Consider the following 22,791-nt stretch of genomic DNA (forward strand, 5'->3'; position numbering starts at 1 on the left):
TCTACACAGGCCAGGATTGGGCAACGTGTACCCATTCAGAAGGGACACGGGTGGCGCTGTGCGTTAAACCACATAGCCTAGGGCTTGCCGATCAGAAGGTCAGCGGTTTGAATCCCCGCGACGGGTTGAGCTCCCGTTGCTCGGTCCCAGCTCCTGCCCACCTAGCAGTTCAAAAGCACGTCAAAGTGCAAGTAGATAAATAGGTACCGCTCCAGCGGGAAAGCAAACGGCGTTTCCGTGCGCTGCTCTGGTTCGCCAGAAGCGGCTTAGTCATGCTGGCCACATGACCCGGAAACTGTACGCCGGGTCCCTTGGCCAATAAAGCGAGATGAGCACCGCAACCCCAGAGTCGTCCATGACTGGACCCAAAGGTCAGGGGTCCCTTCACCTTTACCCATTCAGAAGCTGTTGGACTCCCATCATCCCTGGGCATCAGCCATTCTGGCTGGGGCTGACTACAGAGGCCTATAGTTTCTCCATCTTTGGCAGATGATAAAGAACTAGATGGACCAATGGCCTGAGTCTGACTTGCATAAGACAGAGAGAAACAACAACACAGTGGAAGAACGCATACAAAACTTTTGTTGTTGTTGTTCCTGGGAATGGAAGAGGAAGCAACCTCTTGCGGCACAGAACAGCAGCATTTCAACAGAATGGCAGACTGGGTATTGCTCCTTCCGATGTTCTATTACCAAATTAAATCTATTATTATGTCAGTTCATGGCTTGTTTAAAAAATAAATAAATCATACGAACAAATAAAAAACTCCCCGTTTAGAAATTAAATGCAAGGCAAGTAGTGGCTGTGTGGTGGTCTACAGGATAGGTCCTCAACGAGTGGCCATTCCAGGTGGGTTGCAGCCAAGTTATTGCCACCATATGGCTCTCTAGCTAAGGCTTACTGGACCAAAGGAGAGGCATATGCCATTACTGGGCTGAGAAGCATTCTTCCGATGAGACACTCCTTTAACTTGGCAGGGAAAAGGCACGAGCCCTTTTCAATAGGATACATATTTCTGATCAATCATGTGCCCCTCTTTCCTACATCTAGGCCTGTAGGGAGGGAGCTCACTCTGGAACAGGCGCACTCTGTTCACTTTTGAGTCGATGTCTATCGTTTTCCAGGCTTCTCCTTAAATGGAATTTTGCTGAGGGGACCGGCATGCGGAAGTTTCAGCTGCGGTGGGTTAGTTAGGATTAGCTTGGCTGCCCACCAGGGCAGCAATGAGGGTCCTGGGATTAGCGATGGCAGTGAGAGCGCTTGGAGGGAGCAGGAATTCCACATCAGGATCACCTCACTTCCTTTAACCTGAAATAGGTCTGGGTCAACTCATGGGCCTCTCTCCCCATGACGCAAGCTGGAAGTCAGGGGTGGGTCTTGGGCCTGGACCAGTTGGAGACTGGTCTCCAAGCATGGGAGGTTAAGAAGTACACCCCCAAACCTATGGAGAGAACTGCTGGCAGATATGAGGTAGATCTGCAAGGCTGACTTCCTAATAGACAACAGCAACAGCAAAACTACATACTTTCCCAACTTAAGCTGGGGAAGAAAGATAACAGGGTTAGCTTGGCTGGTGTGTAAAAGGACTGCAAGCTCAGCTCAATTCGGATACTGAGAACAAATTCCAAGGATCAGAAGGTGCTCAGATGTACCCCAATCTAATTCTATTGGTTAATAAGGTCATATGCACAACAAGCATGAAGGCTGCCCACCCCAGTCTACAGTCACTGTGGTTTCATCAGCCATTTCCTTTGTGTGGTGGGGGGCAGGGAGAGTTACAGAGAGTCCCAATAAAGCCAGAAACATAAAGATTTGGAGGGGGAGGGAGGAAAGAAACCACAAAACAGGTAACAGCATCAACCCTCCAAAAGAAGCTATGTTTACAGCTTCCAGGGTGGCAGCTGTGTTGTGTCTGCTGCCGCAGACAAAAAGCATTCAGCACCACAGAAAAGGCAAAATATTTTAAGGTGGTATCTGCTTATCCAGTTGGGAAGTGGGAGAGTTTAGGCGACAATCAATCTTAAAAGATTGGGGGGGGGGGGAGTAGCACCAAATTGTACTTAAAAGGATCTCCACTTAACAGCAAAGTGTATGCAACAGCTTTCAAAGTCAAAACAATAAGACCTGCAAGGGATTCTCTTTTGCATTTGAACAAAGAAAACGGTAAACAAGGAGCTTGCCGCTTAAAAAAACCAAACAGCTTTCTGAACCAGCTGAATTACTACCATCCTGGCATCTCTGTCGGAGAACAAGATTTGGGGGCACTGAATTTCAGGGACCATGGGAGCTGTGGACTGACAACATCTGTCCCGACACACAGTGTCCATCCCTGGCCTACAGTTTACAACTGGTTCACTTTCGATTTAAGTACCAGGGCTGACCCTGCTGCAGCTACCATGCACATACAAGCAGACACAAACTAGCCTGAATTTCAGTCGTGCGAGGGCACTCAAAACACCTCCAATTTATATACTGCCTCTCAAAATACCAAGGCTGTGTACAATAACACAATTCAAGACAAAAGAATCCCAAATATGCTAAACCCCAATCTAATAAAAAAGAATGTATCACAAATATAGCAGCCTCGAATCACTCCACTGGTATCTGAGGCCAAGGGAAAAGCTTGAGTACATAGATATGCTTTTAAAAGCTGATGGAAGCTCACCCTGGCAGATGCCTAGCTCAGGCCACAGACTGGGGGGCCACCACGGAAAGGGCCCTTCAAATTGCCACAAGATGAACCTCTGCAGACCACAGCATAACAGGTTTATTTATCATTTTCTCCGTAAGAGCTCTGTGTATCAAAGACAGATTTAATGCTTCAATTCAAACCTCACCAAATATAATGCAACTTACTTTCAAGTTCAACGTGCATGGGACTGCAGCTTTATGTTTAAAAATCACAACGCAGCAACAAAACAATAAAAGCACAAGGGTCGTACGAAATGTGAGGCCAAGTAGGCCCACTGAGATTAATAGACTTAACTACCTAAGTTATTTTGCAATCCTATGCATTTCAAAAGCGGCGCTCTAGAGAAGACTACATCACAGGAAACTATAAGAGAAATCGAAAGGGATAATTCCATCAGCTTCCTGAGATACAGTTCCCGGAATTCCAAACAACAAGGAAGCCAAGAACCATTAAAGTGATTTACGTTTCGTCACATAGACACACCCAGGCAGATGCTTTATGATGCAGAACGGAGACCCGGTGACACATTTAGCACCCTGGCAGATCTGGCTGCAGGAAAGGAATTAGGATTCCCTCAAACTGGTTTGTCCTCACTGGGCAATGGCTGCAAGGCAGTCTTGGCCAAGAGGCAACTCTCAAAAGCCATTTGATAGCTCACCAGCAGCAGCTCTTGAAAGACCCCAGTAGGAAGCAACAGCAGAAAGGTCCCATTCAGATGCTAAAACACAACTGATGCAGGCTTTGTGTGGTTTGTGGGAGTGCTCACATGGTGTGTGTTGTGTGTGTGTGTGTGTGTGTGTGTGTGTGAGAGAGAGAGAGAGAGAGAGAGAGAGAGAGAGAGGCCCAGCAGGGCCTCAGGCTCAAGGCAGGAGTGGGTGTGGGTGTGTACACAGCCCACTTAATCCTGTTCTGGATTATTATGGAATTCAAACACTTGTTAATTTTTTAGACTCTGCACCCTTCAGGGTAGTCCCTTTCACTTTAATTCTGTACAGAGCCATGCACATTGATCGTGCTATATAAACGTTGAAAATAATGTTTTTTAAAGCCTTTGTGAAGTTTCACCACAATATCAAAAATATTACTCTTAATATTTATTACTTCCTTTACTTATTTTTTTAAAAAATGGCTCAAAGCAACTCACAAACCGAAACACTGAAACCAACTACAATAAACACAACCCATAAAAGCCTTTTTTTAAAAATAAACAAACAAATTCATTTCCACAAATAAAAGGCAGGTCTGGCAGCTCTTGCCCAGCCAAAACAGGTCACAAAGACCCTTCAAAATCCTGTTCATTAATATGGAAGCAAAATTCATGGGCTCTAAATCTTCCTCTTTCTGGTTTTGTTGACCAGGCAGCCCTGCAAATAGAGCAGAGATAGGGAACTACTTGCTCAAAGGTCCAATATGGCCTTTCCAGGCCTTCTGCCTCACTTCTGTGGCTTTCTCCAAGGCCTCACCTGCTCCCAAGACCACCCTACCCATGGTCACTCATGTGCTCTGGCTTAGCTGGGACATATACTGGAATTCTGATAATGCCTTTTGTTTGACTGGATGTAGAATGAAGAGACCTCTGGCTTTTCCATTACTGAAATACAGCCCGGTGTGCAAAGGCGAGAGCTGTATCCATCCTTTCACCTACTTTTTGCCTCTGGCCCTGGTAAGTTTGTCCATAATAAGGCCCTTTGCCCCTCCCCAAAAGGTTTTGCACCCCTGAAATAAAGGACTGTCCTCTATAAAGTATGATACACAGCAAAGCTATACTTTGGAACTCCCTGCCTAGTGAAATCAAACAGGCACCTTCACGGTATTCTTCTCAGCACCTGCTAAGAACATTTTAGTTCGGACACAACCCTGCAGACACGTGGAATGTCAATGTGTATTTTAGTCTGGCTTTTAGCTTTCTGTTGATTTTAATTATTATTTTTTGAACTAAAAATGGTGGATTTAAACTGTTTTTGACTGATAATTTTCTTGCTCTGCTCTTTTTGCAAGCCAGCTTTGAGGTTTTGTTGCAATCAAGCAGCTTGTAAAACTTGTGAAACAAACAAACAAACAAACAAACAAATACTTATTGCATTCTGAAGTAATATTCGTTACCACGTTAAGCTGGTGTGCTGTAAGACCAGAGTCTTGAATTACATAACAACACCTGCTACGTGAAAGGCCCTCTGAAACTGTGGCTCCCAAGGAATTCAAACCCAAGTGCCACCAAGCCCCACCCCAAAATGAAAACTGAGAATCTCATGATGTTGCAGATCCATGCACCTTGTGATTTGACATTCATGCACACAGATGCATACAGAAATATGACCCCCCCACCTCATCTAGTAAAACAACATAGTTGGTGTGGAAAGATACTAGCTAAGCAGGACTCAGTGGGGTAAGATACAGAAACTGTAGTCCACCTCCAAGGTCCTTGAACCAAGTCTACAGACTTGGGCTTAGTTCCCGCCGACGAAAGCACGAGTCTTGGCTGTGCCGCTCCAGAGTTCGCATGATGGAATGCTCCTTCATGCCAGTTAAGATACAGGATATCCCCGAAACTAGAGAACTAACATGACAGGGAGAAAAATAAGCTGGGCTGGAACCATCCCTGATAAGCATTTTCTACATGCAAGGATTAACTGTTGGTGCGAAAGAACCAACGTGTCCGTTCCTACCAGAGACACATGTTTATTAACTCAGGAAGATGCTTTGGGTTGCATTCAATGATAGCTCTACTCACAGAGTAGGCCCACTGAAATCAACAAACATGACTAACTGTAGTTCATTAATTTCAGTGGTTCTGGTCTGAGTAAAATTTAACTGAACACCACCCAATGGGGCTCAATTAAGATTCAAATTAAATGCTGGAGGCACTAAGGACCTAGTCAGGTTCTCCCCTGGAGGCAGATTTTGGCAGCATCCCACATCAGGTGTAGATAACTCACAAATAGCCAAACTGATGCATCACACAAGGTACTGTTTCTGGAAAACACCCTGAGTGGATGGGGCAACACAGTCAGATGGGTGGGGTATAAGGAATAAATTATCATCATCATCATCATCTCCAGATAGGTCTGGGAGAGACTTCACCTGAAACCCTAGAGCAGGCTTCCTCAACCTGGGCCCTCCAGATGTTTTTGGCCTACAACTCCCATGATCCCTAGCTAGCAGGACCAGTGGTCAGGGATGCGAATTGTAGTCCCAAAACAGCTGAAGGGCCGAGACTGAGGAAGCCTGCCCTAGAGAGCTGTTGCCAGTCAGTGTTGACGATACAAGGGATGGACCCTTGTATAAATCACATTCCTATGTTCCCACCTATCCCATCTGCCTAATCCACATGGGTGCATCTATCAAAATGGAATGAATAATACAGTGGTACCTCGGGTTACATAGGCTTCAGGTTACATACGCTTCAGGTTACAGACTCCGCTAAACCAGAAATATTACCTTGGGTTAAGAACTTTGCTTCAGGATGAGAACAGAAATCGTGCTCCGGCGGCGTAGCAGCAGTGGGAGGCCCCATTAGCTAAAGTGGTGCTTCAGGTTAAGAACAGTTTCAGGTTAAGAATGGACCTCCGGAACAAATTAAGTATGTAACCAGAGGTACCACTGTAATAATAATAATAATAATAATAATAATAATAATAAACGGGGTCTTTTGGACTGCAGCTGGGTGACCGAGGTTTCCTTAACACTAAGCAGAAAGAAAAGTAGCTCATGTGCAGATTTTTACAAACAAGAGCTGGCCTCTGGGATTTGCATGCATAACATGGTGTTTTGCCACACCAAGGTAACAAAAGCAAAGGTGTTGACCCAATGACTTTCGCAAGGTTTTCGAGGGAACAAAATCAGAATATTTATCCTTTGATTCTGCAAGAGAAAAGGCCTTGCTGCATTTCCTTAGGGCAACTGGAGGGCGGGAGGGGAGGAGAGAGAATTAAAGACTGGGGGTGGGGTGGGGGAAACATGCTGCTTTGTGCAAAACCGATCTGCTTCCTGATTATTTGACCTGAGATAACCCCACCCCCAGCAACATCCAGCCCCTATTTTTGAGACTGCAGAGGTACACTGGGAAAAAGAGTCCTTGCACCGAAGAAACCCAGAACCGAAAGGAAACAGAAGCCGAGAACTAGAGACTACGGCTCCCAGAAAGCATTGCACGCAGCCTGCGCCAAACACACAGGCAGGAATTTGGTTGCACTGATGATGCAAAGCCCTGACTCAACCAATCCCAGAGCGCAGGAGGAATGTCAACAAACAAGGAGGTCTGGAGGCCACATGACACCAGACAGCAACAAAGCTCAGATAAGCAACAGGGAGAACCAGGGTTCAGAGCTGGAACTCCTCCTCCTGTGGCTAGAAAAGCAACTGAAGGCTGTTCCTACCCAAACAACAAGAGGACTCCAAGGTGGAAATTGACACAGTGATCCAGTTCAAAACAGGATTTCTGGGCACACACCTTGGTCTGCCACAACTTAGTGGTGCGATTGTCATGTAAATAGATAAAACAAAACCTGCTTAAAAAATCAAAGGGAGATTTCATGATGGGGGGGTAGGAAAGGAGGGCTAACTAATTTCAGCCGTAAAGTGACAAATGTCCCTACAGATTTTGTAGAGTGAGCTAGTTCTCAGTCTGGGGAGCATCACAAGAGGAAAAGTTAAACCCCAAAGACAGAAAAGAATCCGGCATATGAGTATTTGCATAGAACATCGCAGACTGACAGCAACAAGGCCAAATGGATCAAAAGTGAGATTCAGCCAAGCCTTCCTAACTTTTGTCTGCATATACTGTACATTCAAAATACGATCCAACTGAGTAGCAGAACATGCCAAAGGGAGCAAAAGCAAACAGCCAGCCTAACAAGATGACTTTAGGTTAAGCACATCTACTGGACGCACACTCCATTTCAATGTCCACATTTTGAAGATGAAGAACCTTCCATTTCAAGGTACTGCCCCACTGATGAGATCCTGGCCTACAGTTAAAGCTTTCTGCCCTGCAGTTAAGCCTGTGTGACCCCTTGCTTATATTGGGTTATATATAGTTTTTACAAAGTGTACAGACTTTTCTCCCATCACTCTCCAAAACCTCCAATAACCCACAGCTCTCAGCAAAATTGTAAAGTATCACACCTTAACCCCTCCCTCTCCCTAAAACATCCTTCCAAGATAGAAGTAAACTAATACAGTACCTGGAAGTCATACAAGGCAACGATATTTTCATGCTTCAGTTCCTAGAAGGAAAGAGAGAGGAGATGGTGGTATAAGCATTTATAAAATCGCAAACAGTCACCTTAAATCGAAATGTCAATAGCAGCAAAAACATTCTCCCCACCCCCTTACCTTGAGTATTTTGATTTCCTTTCCCAAGAGAGTCTGGGATTTTGCCAAGTTTTTCTTGTTGATGCATTTTATTGCTACCTCCACTTCAGGTTTCTGAAAGTTAATAATAATAAAAAAGACAGATGCAGAATGTAAGTTGGAGGTGGCGAAGCCCGCATTTTATTTTCACATGCTCGGAAACACACATGCCCATCTCTCTAATGAGTCCATATGCTTTAAACCACAAGAGAGGTATTCAGAAAACCCTGCTTCCCTATCCCAAACCATATAGAGCACATGTCCAGGCTTGCCCTTTATTGAATTTGCATTTGTCAGGTACCAGGAAGAGGGGGAACAGATATTCATTTCAAATGGCTCTTTACGCTGCCATTATTCTCTTAATTTAAGCAATACAAATATTTGGATTGTAGAAGTTTATCCCCAGCTTTACGGATGATGTGAAAAAAGGTGCCCACCCATGGACTGTGTGTTTCTTTCGTTTAATCATTAAGTGATGTAGGAGACATATTTAACAATGCCAAGGACACTTTGGAGACATGGGCTAATCTTTAGGGATAAGGAAGCCAGACAGCAACAATGCTACAGAAGTCAGTCCAGCTTCCCAGGAACTTTCACCCCCTTGTTCAACAAGACAGTACAATGGCCTGGTAAAGAAAGCCGACAAGGTTACCGGTCCGCAGAGGGAGAGCCTTCCCTCCTCTGCCACCCTGTTTGGATTCCAGCCTGAATGCAGTTACTCTGTCGCCTATGGACTACCAGGCTAGTGTGCCTTAAATACAAAGCTGCAGAGCCACATAGATGAGTATTTATAGTTCCTCCAGTACTGCAATGTGTTTGTTAGCTTGTGGCCGCTTTAGATAGACAGGGTTGCCAAGCCGCCGAGATAAGGCCTGTTTTCATTTTGCCTATCCAAAGTCTCGGATTTCTTCTTGGCATGTTGAGAATAAATTGCATCGAACCTAAAGCTGATCAACTCCCTTGCGAAAGTTAACTTGCAGCATAGTAGCAATAGATCAAATTGATCTAACAGAATAATAAAATAACAACAGCAACAGCAACAACTTGGGAGTTTTTCTTGGAAGTGCATCCCTTGAAGTCAAGTGAGTCTGTCTTCTGAGTTGACTAGTTTAGAACTGGTCTCATCCTGACCCGATTTGCATGGCCAAGAGACCTGTTTATTACAACAGAGTGTTGCCTGGATCCACAGGACCAGCAAGCAAAGTGATCCAGTTCAGCTGTGTGTTTATTTAGGCTCTTCCAAAAGTAGATACGTGTATTGCCTAAGAGAGCAGTAGGGAAGGTGTGTGTGGCATACATATTACAAAAAGGAACAAAATAGTTTTAATACAAAACCCCCGAGAGGGGGGGGAGTGTGTGTGTGTGTGTGTGTTAAACTGCTACTTATCTCCCAAGTGCAAATGAGTAGAGCCACTAAAAAAAAGTTTGGAAAGAAGGATAAACATTGTATTTACCTCTTTGTGCCTCCCTTTGAAAACGACGGCGAAAGCTCCATGCCCGATCAAATCCTTCCTGCTGAACTCAAATTTCCCAACCGTCTCCATGCCTTTCCACGTTTGGGCCTCAAGTGTGAATGGCGAGAAGGAGCTTGGTAGCAACAGCAACAATATATGTATAGTTGAAAAGGGGGTGGGGGTGGGAAGGCGAGTCGAAGGCCTCCCCCAAACCCTCTTTGTTAAAGCGGGGGTGGGACACACAATAAAAATAATAATAAAGTTTTGAAAGACACCGAAGCCCTCTCTTTCAAGGACAATCAAGAGGAACTAGAAACTTGAAAAAGCAAAACTTCTCTCCTGTCCAGCTCTCGGCAGTTAAATTTCTGGCTTTGGACTCCCACCTCTTCTTCGGCCATCGGCTGTCTTTTTCTGTAAAAAGGCCGGGATTTAGTCATTGTTACGAAGGGACGGGAGGGGAGGGAGTTCGAGTCCCGGCTACCAAAGTTTCCCCATTTTTATTGCAGCCAGGAAAGTGGGGTGGGGGGAGAGAATTAAAACCAATATTTAAAACACGTATATAATGTGCAGACAGAATAGGTATCAAGTCTCCAAAATAAAGACCTTGTGAATGAGCCCCAGCACTAGAAAGAGCTCGTCCCGTTGGGCCGCCCGGCTACGAAAACCGACCCATCTCCGGCCATCCGGAGCTCAAAAACGCAAGCTGATGCAAGACGCGTAAATCCACACCAAAAAACACACCAGCCTCTCCAACCTTGACGTCAAATCCACCTTAAAAAGAAAGACCCAGCGAAAAGACCACCATCCACCTTAAGACCAAGTCCACCTTAAGAGTTGTTGTTGTGTTTTTTCACCCCCTCTCTGCCCCCCCTTCCTCTTCCAACCAGTTTTTTGTTTCTACAAACAGCTGCCCAGATGCGCGCCGGGGATGCCCTTCCTTCTTTCCTTCTTCTTCTTCTGGGATTCTTGCGGAGGGGGGAAATCCCTTTTTTGTTGTCTCTCGCAGGAGAAGGAGGAGAATTAAGTGTGGGGGGGTCCAAGCAGAGGCTCCCTTCTGGCTTGGCTGGCGGAGGAGAGGATCCGCGGAGCAGCCGCTGCTGTTTCCAGCTTCAGACAAAAGACCTGCGAGGCTCAGGGCGCAGGAGACCTCAGCTCTGCCTCTCCGCCTTATTTATTTATTTCCCTGGGAGCGCAGGCGCCGTTGCGACCGGAGAGAGAGAGAGACTAAATAAATGGAGTCAGCAGCAGCAGCAGCAGCAGCCACCTAAAGGCAAAAAGGAGGGATAAGCCGGGCGGCTTTTAAAGGCACAGCAAAGATCTCGTGAGTCACGCAGAGCGAAGCGCGCAGGCACACGCGCGCGCGCAAGTGGTTGCAGTTGGGCATTCTGCAACGAGTCAGGGATCGCTCAGCTTCGAGCATCACCTGAGACACCACATGCTGGAGCTGGAAGAGGGAGGGTGTCCCAAGTCCCTCCCCCCTCCCCAGCCCAAGGAGATTGTTGTTTTAACCCACGCTTTGTGTGGCGATGAGAAAACGATCGGTGATATTCCCTTCCTCTTGAAGTTCGCAAGGTCAGCAGGAAGGAAAGAGGGGCGGGGCTTGCAGAAGAAATGGATGGCCGGTGGCAATTTAGGCGCATGGGTTTCGATGGGTCTACCCCTGAGGTGAAAGAGGAGAGCACAAAATATGGTCCGAAACTCAACATCAAAAAAACTAAGATCATGGCCACTGGTCCCATCACCTCCTGGCAAATAGAAGGGGAAGAAATGGAGGCAGTGAGAGATTTTACTTGGGTTCCATGATCACTGCAGATGGTGACAGCAGTCACTAAATTAAAAAAACGCCTGCTTCTTGGGAGAAAAGCAATGACAAACGTAGAGAGCATCTTAAAAAGCAGAGACATCACCTTGCCAACAAAGGTCCGTATCGTTAAAGCTATGGTTTTCCCAGTAGTGATGTATGGAAGTGAGAGTTGGACCATAAAGAAGGCTGATCGCCGAAGAATGGATGCTTTTGAATTATGGTGCTGGAGGAGACTCTTGAGAGTCCCATGGACTGCAAGAAGATCAAACCTATCCATCCTTAAGGAAATCAGCCCTGAGTGTTCACTGGAAGTACAGATCCTGAAGCTGAGGCTCCAATACTTTGGCCACCTCATGAGAAGAGAAGACTCCCCGGAAAAGACCCTGACATTGGGAAAGATTGAGGACACAAGGAGAAGGGGACGACAGAGGACGAGATGGTTGGACAGTGTTCTTGAAGCTACCAGCATGAGTTTGACCAAACTGCGGGAGGCAGTGGAAGACAGGAGTGCCTGGCGTTTTCTGGTGCATGGGGTCGCGAAGAGTCGGACATGACTAAACGACTAAACAACAACAACCCTTGCGTAGAACGCGATTGACTATAACCCCATTATAGGAGACAGCTCCTAGGGGCAGAGGACCCTTCCCCCCCCCATAAAATATTTGAGGGGGACCAGTCCGTCCCCCCCAAAGTTGATGGGTTTCACCATTCAAATGATATTGTGATTGGTGGTGTTGGCCTGTGATGTGGTTTAATTTATTAACAAAAAGGGCTGCATGTAGCTTCCAGGAAATAAAGCTGCTGAAAGTGGTGTGTGAGAAGGGGAGAAAAGTGAATCCCTGCAAAGAGAAGCAGTCTGCAACTGAAGGCGACGGGGGCAAGACCACACATTGGAGAAGGACAGGCTGCCTGCCCTCAGGGAGTTGGAGGTGCATGCGAGCGTGCAAGGAAGAGCAGCGGAAGACTGCTGGATCGGTGCCTGCGGGGGTGCCAGGAAAAAGGGAACCAAAGCTTCTGCTGAATGTGTGGTGGGAGAGGAAAGTGTGCCAGTGGGCCTGGGAGCATGCTGGCACTTTCCCTAATGGGAGGGAGCACCCAGGAGCATAGCAAGGCTTTTGTGCCTGCAGAGCTGGCTGAAATAAAAACCGCCAGTGATTTTGCCCCAAGATGGCCTTGTGGCGTGGAGAATGGCCCCAGTGCTGGGTGCAGCCACCTCCTCCCGGGATCGGAAGGGGGCAAGAGTCCTTGGGAGAGTTACCTGCCTTGGTTGGGCCCAGTGCTGGATTTATGTATAAGCTAAACAAGCTATAGCTTAGGGCCCCTCTCTTTTGGGGGTCCCCCAAAAAATGTAAAGGAAAAGAAAACAGTGTGTGTACATTTCCAAAAAATAAGATAAAAAACAAATAAAACCTACATACAGCAACAGTTTTTGAATTATGGTGCTGGAGGAGACTCTTGAGAGGCCCATGGACTGCAAGAAGATCAAACCTCTCCATTCTGAAGGAAATCAGCCCTGAGTGTTCATTGGAAGGACAGATCGTGAAGTTGAGGCTTCAATACGTTGGCCACCTCATGAGAAGAGAAGACTCCCTGGAAAAGACCCTGATGTTGGGAAAGATGGAGGGCACAAGGAGTAGGGGACGACAGAGGACGAGATGGTTGGACAGTGTTCTCGAAGCTACCAGCATGAGTTTGACCAAACTGCGGGAGGCCGTGGAAGGCAGCAGTGCCTGGCGTGCTCCAATCCATGGGGTCACGAAGAGTCGGACACGACTAAACAGCAACAACAGCACAGTGTTTTGTGTTGTGTATGGATCTATGGGGTCCATAAATTACAATATAGCATATATTCAACACAAAAAACAGTGAGAATTTGTTGTTGACAAAGGACAGCTGGACATATAAAAAGGTAAAGGTACCCCTGCCCGTACGGGCCAGTCTTGACAGACTCTAGGGTTGTGTGCTCATCTCACTCTATAGGCCGGGAGCCAGCGCTGTCCGCAGACACTTCCGGGTCACGTGGCCAGCGTGACAAGCTGCATCTGGCGAGCCAGCGCAGCACACGGAACGCCATTTACCTTCCCGCTAGTAAGCGGTCCCTATTTATCTACTTGCACCCGGGGGTGCTTTCGAACTGCTAGGTTGGCAGGCGCTGGGACCGAACGACGGGAGCGCACCCCGCCGCGGGGATTCGAACCGCCGACCATGCGATCGGCAAGTCCTAGGTGCTGAGGTTTTACCCACAGCGCCACCCATGTCCCTAGCTGGACATATAAAGGGCCCCATTACCTACAGTAGCTTAGGGCCTCATCAAACCTAAATCTGGCCCTGGTTGGGCCCCCTGACGGGTTAAGAGAAGTTGGGAGTAGGCAGAGAGAGAAATTTCTGGCCTCCAAGGACAGGGGTGGGGGGTGGTCTGGATCAATCTGTTTGGAAGAAGTTTCCCTCCAACAGGGACTGGGCGCAGCCTGCTTCTTAATTTGCTTCCACTGTGAACAGTGTGAAGATCCAATGAAAGAGGAATTCTGTGTTAAGCTACTTGAACAAAAAACTCTGTGGAAACCCCAAGCCAATGGACCACTCAGGCAGCTGCCTGGAGGAGTGGGTGAGGGGTTTGGTCTATGGGGGCTCTTTGCTTTTCCTGCAAGTTAGCAGTGGTATTGTAATGCTGCTAAATTGTACTTTTTACATGTTTCTCATGGTCAGAACTGGTTACTTATTAATATTTTATTAAAACTGCTCAGATAATCATTGTGTGTAAAAGTTGTCTTTGAAATGCAGATGTGTCTGGAGTGTGTGCCCAGAAGGAAGGAAGAGGCTGGAAGATCCCTAAGGAAATAGATAGAAATAGTAAAAGGAATCAGTACCATGCTGGGTTGGGAGAAATGTGTAGTTGTGCTTTACGAAATGTCTTTATTAACATTCTGCTATTTTTCTATAGGGGAAGTATTTTTGTTAATAGTACATCCGGAAGCAGATGTGTCTTTCAAAAAGTGAGGCTATCAGTTTGTGAGGTGGGGCAGATTCCCCCAAACTCTTAAATGTAGTAAATGTTAGAATTTAGCTAATATTTGGAGTATTGAGGAAAGGTGCCAGATACTGAAATTAGCAGTGTAAAAATACAGACTATACTCGTTTTCCGTGTTCAGGAAATCAGCCGATACAGGTGACATTAAGAAACAAAGAGAGCAGAGTTCTGGGCCGTTAAGGGCGATTGACAAGGCAAATACTATCCTTCCCCTGGGAGGTTGCAGGGGGTATGATGTCACCACAGGGAAAAGTGTCATTTTCAGAAGGTTTTTGGCAAGGCTAAAAAGAAAGGTGAGGCAGAACTGCATGCAGGCTGAGTGGGAGAGGCTGTACCCAGAGCATGGCTGGCTTCTGCTCTTGAGGTGAAATATTCTGCACTCCCCCTATCAAGGCTCAGGTGTATATACAGTGGTACCTCGGGTTAACAACTTAATTCGTTCCGGAGGTCTATACTTAACCTGAAACTGTTCTTAACCTGAAGCACCACTTTAGCTAATGGAGCCTCCAGCCGCCGCCGTGCAATTTCTGTTCTCATCCTGAAGCAAAGTTCTTAACCTAAGGTACTATTTCTGGGTTAGCGGAGTCTGTAACCTGAAGCGTCTGTAACTCGAGGTACCACTGTATATGTAAATAAAACCATGCATCTTAAAGACACTACAGTCTCCGCTGCACAGTGCCTTATTTTTCTGAAGGAAACAAACCCTGGTTTAGTGCCAAGACCCTTGGAATCTCACAAAGATTGGCGTAGCTTGTAACAATATGTTTGAAATTATGTATTTTATTTTATTTATTGCTGAAGCTGTTACAGTGGTACCTCAGGTTACATACACTTCAGGTTACAGACTCTGCTAACCCAGAAATAGTGCTTCAGGTTAAGAACTTTGCTTCAGGATAAGAACAGAAATCGTGCTCTGGCGGCGCGGTGGCAGCAGGAGGCCCCATTAGCTAAAGTGGTGCTTCAGGTTAAGAACAGTTTCAGGTTAAGTACGGACCTCTGGAACGAATTAAGTACTTAACCTGAGGTACCACTGTATAAGAATTTTAAGGTCTTAGATATGTAATAGATGTTCATAAATGTACCAAGCAAACGTACATAAATATATAAACTACATGTCTGAAACTTCACAGAAAAAAGTCCTGAACAAATTGACTTCAAATATTTCTCTGCAAGGTCAAAGTGGGAAACCTCCCCATTGTCTCTTTCCTCACAAATCCTGTCTTAAGGGCACATTTAAGATATGAATAGGGTGTGAGCCTGTGATCTGGCTCAGGAACTAAGTATTTATCATTACAAAAGACTGGCCAGGCTCCCCAGGCAATCCAATCAAGTGAACATTAAACAGGTAACCTGCCAGACAGGAGATAAACAATGCACTCAGATTTCTGTTGTGTGGTGTATGTATGATGTTTCTGGGGGTGGGCAATTTAAAATGTCTATATAAGGGTGGGCACACCTTTGTTTGAGGTTCTCCTTCTCCTGTGTGTGAAGGGGGCACCCTGTTGTTGTTGTTTAGTCGTTTAGTCATGTCCGACTCTTCGTGACCCCATGGACCAGAGCACGCCAGGCACTCCTGTCTTCCACTGCCTCCCGCAGTTTGGCCAGACTCATGTTCGTAGCTTCAAGAACACTGTCCAGTCATCTCGTCCTCTGTCGTCCCCTTCTCCTTGCACCCTCCATCTTTCCCAACATCAGGGTTTTTTCCAGGAAGTCTTCTCTTCTCATGAGGTGGCCAAAGTATTGGAGCCTCAGCTTCACGAGCTGTCCTTCCAGTGAGCACTCAGGGCTGATTTCCTTAAGAATGGCACCCTGTTGCAACAGTTCAATAAAGATCAGGCTTACTAGCTGCTTTGCTTCTCAATATTCTCTGATTGGCCTCTGTTATTTTTCTCCGACCGATGGAGAATCTGCAAAGGACTCTACAAGGGCTTTTGTATTCCCCGTAAGGGAATAAGGGCAGATTTCCGTTTATTACAAAGCATTTCCAACTCTGGCCTGCTGTGGGAGGAGGGGCGGAACATTAATTTTATAAACGTATTATTGTTGTTGTTATTGCTATTATTGCTATACCTGTTATTTCAAGAGTTCAGCATTGCTGACATGGGAATTCTGCTTGCAATCTTGTCAACAAAGTCTGGAGGATCAGTCATGGGTTAAGGACTCATCCAGACTTCCATTTGCCCTGACTCTTCCCCCCAGGAAAAGCCACGGATTAGTGCTGGATCAAGAACAAACAGCAGTTGATTTTTCATTTTTTTGGCGCATTGCTGTTTGTTCCAATTTAGCACCAAATTGCAGGCTTTCCAGTGAAAGTAGCAGGGCAAATGTCCAAAACCTATGTCCAAAATGCATGGGACCAGTGCCAGATTTATGTATAAGCTAAACAAGCTATAGCTTAGGGCCCCACTCTCTTGGGGGGCCCCCAATTTTTTTTTAAGGAAAAAAAACCTGGATGTGCATTTCCAAAATATAAGATAAAAAACAAATAAAATAAAACCTACATACAGCAACAGTGCTCTGTGCTGTGTAGGCTCCTGTGATGTAAGTAATGGGCCCCGCCTGCTAGCCTGCTCCCTAAAATATCACTGGTTTGCTCGTTTCTATATACAATGGTATCTTGGTTCTCAAACTTAATCCATTCCGGATTTCAGTTCAACAATTACTTTGAAAAAATACATATTTTGTTATGTGCAAATGGCTTTAGATACCTATTAGGTCCATAAATTACCATTTAGCATATATTCAACACAAAAAACAGTGACAATTTTTGTTGACAAAGGACAGCTGGACATATAAAGGGCCCCATTACCTTCAGTAGCTTAGGGCCACATCAAACTTAAATCCAGCCCTGTATGGGACAAGTGTAGAGCCACTTGGACTGATGTTTTCTAGGTATGAGACAACCAGAAGTGTCCCTAAGAGCACAGACTTATTGTGTCTTGCAAAAAAAGAACAGGAAACAATAGGAATGAATGGCCATACTGGAAGGATCAATGGGGACTCCAAAGGTTCACTATTGGGACCTGTGCTTTTTAACTTGTTTGCAAGCGAGCTGAACTTAGGGGTGAGCAGGCCAGATTTGCCAGTGACACCCAGCTGTTCGAGGTGGGAAGAACGAAAGAGGGATTGCAAGGAGCTCTCCAAACTGGGTGAGTGGGCGTTTAAAGGGGCAAATGTGATTTAGTGCAAGCAAGTGTACAAGGATGCACGTTGGGGCAAAAATAAAATAAAAAATAATCCTAAAGGGGTTTGAACTGGTAGTGACTGGCCAGCAAAGAGATCTTGTAGTGCCGGATATAAATAAATAAATAAATAAACCTTTATTGTCACTACACCACCTGTGTGCAGTGAAATTAAATGAGCCCCCCCTCCCCCAATACACTCAGTCTTGTTCGCGCTCTGTGTGCTTGTCAGGAGTCAATTACACCACTTTTTTCCCCATTCAGCAGCCCAACAGCCCACGGATAAAAACTGTTCTTTAACCTGTTGGTGCTGCTGACTATACTTCTGTATCTCCTGCCCGAAGGTAGGAGATTAAAGAAGTGGTGGCCAGGGTGCGAGTCATCCCTAAGAATTTTCCTCGCTCTCCTGAGGCAGGGGTCTCCCGCGATGTCATCTAGCGAACTCTGAGGACAGCCCATGATGTCATGTGCTGTATTCGCCACCCTCTGTAGGGACTTCCTGTCCGTGGCTGTCATGATGAAAATGTCAAGCATACCTGCAGCAACTGTGGGTGTGTGTGGAAATGTGGGGTTCCATTTTGGGGGTTGTTAGGAAAAGGGATTGAAAATAAAAATTATGTGGTTATGATACATTGGGCCAAGGACTTTGGGTATAATATACAGTTAAAAGATTGGGGAAAACTGTGGAAGGAAGGATTAAAATTTACAGCATGGAATGCTTTGAAAGAAAATGTGATGAAAATGATGTATAGATGGTATATTACTCCAGTGAAATTAGCTAAAATGTATAAAATAAGTAATAAATGCTGGAAATGTAAAGAAAAAGAAGGATCTTTTTATCACATGTGGTGGGAATGTAAGAAAGTGAAATCGTCTGGGAAATGATATATAATGAGATGAAAAAGATGTTGAAATATACATTTATTAAAAAAACCAAAAGCATTGGCATTGTAGGGGAGGATATTAACAGACAGGATAGTAAATTGTTTTTATATGCAACAACGGCAGCAAGAATATTATTGGCACAGAAATGGAAACAAGAAGAACTACTGGTGAAAGAAGAATGGCAGACGAAATTAATGAACTATGCAGAATTAGATAAGATGACAGGAAGATGCGGGACCAGAGATTCTCAGAGGACTGGAGTAAATATTCGAACTATTTGAAAAGCAATTGTAATCAACAGATTACGCTAGTAGGACTGTAATAAATTTTGTAAGGAGGATTATGCGAAATATTGCAGAGAAGATTATGAAGAGAGTTACCGGTATTAGTTAAGGACAATTAAAAGTAATACAGAAATTAAGAAATGTAGATTAAGTGATAAAGTTGAAAAATCTTCAGATGCGGTTGATGGAAGTCCAAAACATTGTATAAGATAAGAAAGTATGTTATATGATTTTTGGAAATGATTTGTGTATATATATGGGACGCGGGTGGCGCTGTGGGTTAAATCACAGAGCCTAGGACTTGCCGATCAGAAGGTCGGTGGTTCGAATCCCTGCAATGGGGTGAGCGCCCGTTGCTCGGTCCCTGCTCCTGCCAACCTAGCAGTTCGAAAGCACACCAGCGCAAGTAGATAAATAGGTACTGCTCCGGCGGGAAGGTAAACTGCGTTTCCGTGCGCTGCTCTGGTTCGCCAGAAGCGGCTTAGTCATGCTGGCCACATGACCCGAAAGCTGTACGCCGGCTCCCTCGGCCAATAAAGCGAGATGAGTGCTGCAAGCCCAGAGTTGGTCCTTATTTGAGGCAAATAAGGAATATTCCTGAAAAAGCATGCATGGTGTGGAGTGGAGAATTGGAAAAGAGGTTCATCTTCTCCCTTTCACAAGACACCTGGGGGTATCCAATGAAGCTGAATGATGAAAGATTCAGGTGTGCGGAGTATACACCAGTACAGGAAAACCAGTATCAGGAGGGAACTGTTGTATGCATGCCTCCCACCCAGTCTGGTGTAATGGTTAAGAGTGTCGGACTATGACCTGGGAGGCCGGCGTTCGAATCTCCACTCAGCCACAAAGCTCACTAGGTGACCTTGGGCCCAGCCGCCACCTCTCCTTCAAACCTACCTCGCCGGGTTCTTGTGGGGATAAAACTGGGAGCGGAGAACCATGTACACGCCACCTTGAGGAAGAACTTAATAAAAAATTAACAAAATGGTGTGTTTCCCAGAGTCATCTAGATGGCTACATATGTGGGATTTGGGGGGGGGGGGAAGGTTGCTGCATTAGATGGGCTATAGATGTGATCTTGCGGACACTGACTTTTATTAACAAGCACAGAGCCACTAAAATGAATACCCCCCACTGCCCATGTATAGGATAACCTCCAACATTTCTCCAATGAAAATAGGGACGTCTAATAATAAAGTGGACGCTCGGGTCGCGAACGTGATCCATGCGGGACGCGCGTTCACAACCCGCAGCGTTTGCAACCCGCAGTGGCGCATGTGCGCATGCGTGGGTTGAGATTTGACGCTTCTGCACATGCGCAAAGCGCGATTTAGCGCTTCTGTGCATGTGCGACCGCCGAAATCCGGACGTAACCCATTTCAGTACTTCTGGGTTTTGGCAGTCCGCAACCCAAAAAAACGCAACCTGAAGCGTCTGTAACCCAAGGTATATATATATAGGATTGCTAGATGCTTACCCCACCCCCCACACCCAGACACCTCCCTTTGCTGCAGTTCCAGGCAGGCAATAAAAAAATGGGAAGTTTCAGGAGCCTCTGAGGATTCTCCCTGCCTCTTCTGGTTTTTGACAGTATGATTTACATAGCCATAAAAAAAGAAAAAGAAAAAAAGCCACAGTCACCTGGGGGATCTGAATGCTGTAGCCCATTGTGTCTACATTGTGTAACTTCCAGCTGTTTGTGCCTCAGAGAGGACTTTGCTAGAACTGTTTGGACAGAGGCGGAAGAGATCATCTCTCACTGATTTGCGATGGGGCTAGTTATTTATTTTTCCTTTTCAGCGGAGGACAGGTGTGTAATAGGTCACCAAATGTTTCCTCCTCTTGACTGTGAAAAGAATTACAACGAGAAGAATTGTCCCTAAGCTAGTGATTAGGATACATTTATGGATGCCCAACCAAATTTAGAGATTGCTTATTCATTAACTACGACAGTCCTGGTCAATTGTGTTTTACTCAGAATGAAGCTGCTGAGTGACATTAATGGGCTGTTGTTTTTAATGGAACTACTCCTGAGTAGGGCTAACATTGAATGCCACTCTTTGTATTCCTCCCTTCAACCCGAAGGGTTATGATCATCACTACAATCACTATAATGTACCACCCAGTGACTAACTATGTTTTGAGTTTTTTAAATGTTTCGGATAGTGCTTACTGTACATATACAGTGGTACCTCGGGTTACAGATGTTTCAGGTTACAGACGCTTCAGGTTACAGACTCCGCTAACCCAGAAATAGTACCTCGAGTTAAGAACTTTGCTTCAGGATGAGAACAGAAATCACGCAGTGGCGGCGCGGCGCAGTGGGAGGCCCCATTAGCTAAAGTGGTGCTTCAGGTTAAGAACAGTTTAAGGTTAAGAACGGACCTCCAGAACGAATTAAGTACTTAACCTGAGGTACCACTGTATGTTGAATTCTGTATCAGTTTGTGCATTCTGTGTTGATCCCTGCTTCAATTGACTGAGAAGTATAGATATTTGTATATCGTCATTAATTTGAATATCCTAATTTATATACTGCTTGATATATAGATATATATATATATATATAAAATATATATACCAAACCTGAGATTAAGAGTCTCACACCACACACACACACACACATTTTGTATCATTTTTGTATTCTTTGCTCTATATGTGTTTGCTGTATATGTGTGTGTGTGTGTATGCTTATATATATATATATATGAGCATACACACACACACACACACATATACAGCAAACACATAGAGAGCAAAGAATACAAAAATGATACAAAATGTGTGTGTGTGTGTGTGTGTGTGTGTGTGTGTGTGTGTGTGTGGTGTGAGACTCTTAATCTCAGGTTTGTGGGTTCAAGCCCCATGTTGGGCAAAAGATTCCTTCATTGCAGGGAGTTGGACTAGCTGACCCTCACAGTCCCTTCCAGCTCTATGATTCTATGAGTTCATATCTCTCTCTCCAAGCATCTATAATTTTATGTATTCTTTGTATATACAGTGGTACCTCGGGTTACATAAGCTTCAGGTTACAGACTCTGCTAACCCAGAAATATCACCTCGGGTTAAGAACTTTGCTTCAGGATGGGAACAGAAATTGTGCTCCGGTGGCGCGGCGGCAGCGGGAGGCCCCATTAGCTAAAGTAGTACCTCAGGTTAAGAACAGTTTCAGGTTAAGAGTGGACCTCCGGAACGAATTAAGTACTTAACCTGAGGTACCACTGTATACTATACAGAACAATATTATTAATACTACTAATAATATACAAAGTTATATATTAATCAAATAAAACTTATCGAAGCAGTTAACGAGGAAGAATACAGAAAATGTGTGTGTGTGTGTGTGTGTGTAGGAATTTTACATTGTGTTTTGTACTTTTTTGTTTGTGTGTGTGTGAATAAACTATCCAGAATAACTACAAACTCACTTCTGGTCACAGGACAGGACGTAACAGGGTATTGTATCTTAAGTTCTTAGAGTATATCCATTGAAATTAATGGAGCTAACTTAGTCATGTGCATAAATTTCAATGGACCTACCAGGAGCGTGACTAATGTTGGACACAGTACACAAATCAATACAAAATTACAGTGTGTGCGTGCGTGTGCAAACAACCTACAATCACCCTTGGCATCGTTTAATAGAGTGGCAGGTCAGGACTGTACAGGCAGACAACAACTCCTCTTCTTCCTCCCACCTTTTTGCCTATCCAGATTTTTCTCCTCCCCATTTCATCCTCACAACTGTGTTGTAGGTACTGCTGAAAGACAGTGACTGGCCCCAGGTTACCCGGTGAGATTTCTGACTGAGTGGGGATTTGAACTCGCCTCCCAAGCCCTCTTTGGGCCCTCTAGCCACAACAGTAATTCCCCAAGTATGTGCCACAGAAGAACTGCTAGTTCATTATCAGGCAATTAGCATTCAGCTGCTAAGAGAACCTGTGAGCAAGGCATCCAGCCTCAATTAGTTGCACTTAACTCCCACTGAAATGAATGTGAAAAGTTAATCATTATTAGCTTATGGGCCATCAATTTCAAGTGTGACTAACACTGCAATCCTATGCAGACTTACCTGGGAGTAAGACTCACGGAAATCAGTGGGACTTG

General features: G+C 45.2%; 2 protein-coding genes across 2 annotated transcripts in view; both read right to left on the minus strand.

Moving 5' to 3' along the window:
* ULK1 (unc-51 like autophagy activating kinase 1) overlaps positions 1-10,824 on the minus strand; it is a 120,471-nt gene extending 109,647 nt beyond the window's left edge. The window contains exons 1-3 of the mRNA XM_080985084.1: positions 9,499-10,824; positions 8,027-8,119; positions 7,876-7,917 (exon numbers count right to left, since the gene is read on the minus strand). Of these exons, the coding sequence (XP_080841210.1) occupies positions 7,876-7,917; positions 8,027-8,119; positions 9,499-9,588 (225 nt within the window). The 5' untranslated portion in view covers positions 9,589-10,824. The remainder of the gene's footprint in view (positions 1-7,875; positions 7,918-8,026; positions 8,120-9,498) is intronic.
* Positions 1-22,791, minus strand: part of MMP17 (matrix metallopeptidase 17) — a 288,088-nt gene that overhangs the window by 75,502 nt on the left and 189,795 nt on the right. The window lies entirely within an intron of this gene.

The sequence above is a fragment of the Podarcis pityusensis genome (assembly GCF_964106645.2).
Source record: "Podarcis pityusensis genome assembly, chromosome: 16".
Taxonomy (NCBI): domain Eukaryota; kingdom Metazoa; phylum Chordata; class Lepidosauria; order Squamata; family Lacertidae; genus Podarcis; species Podarcis pityusensis.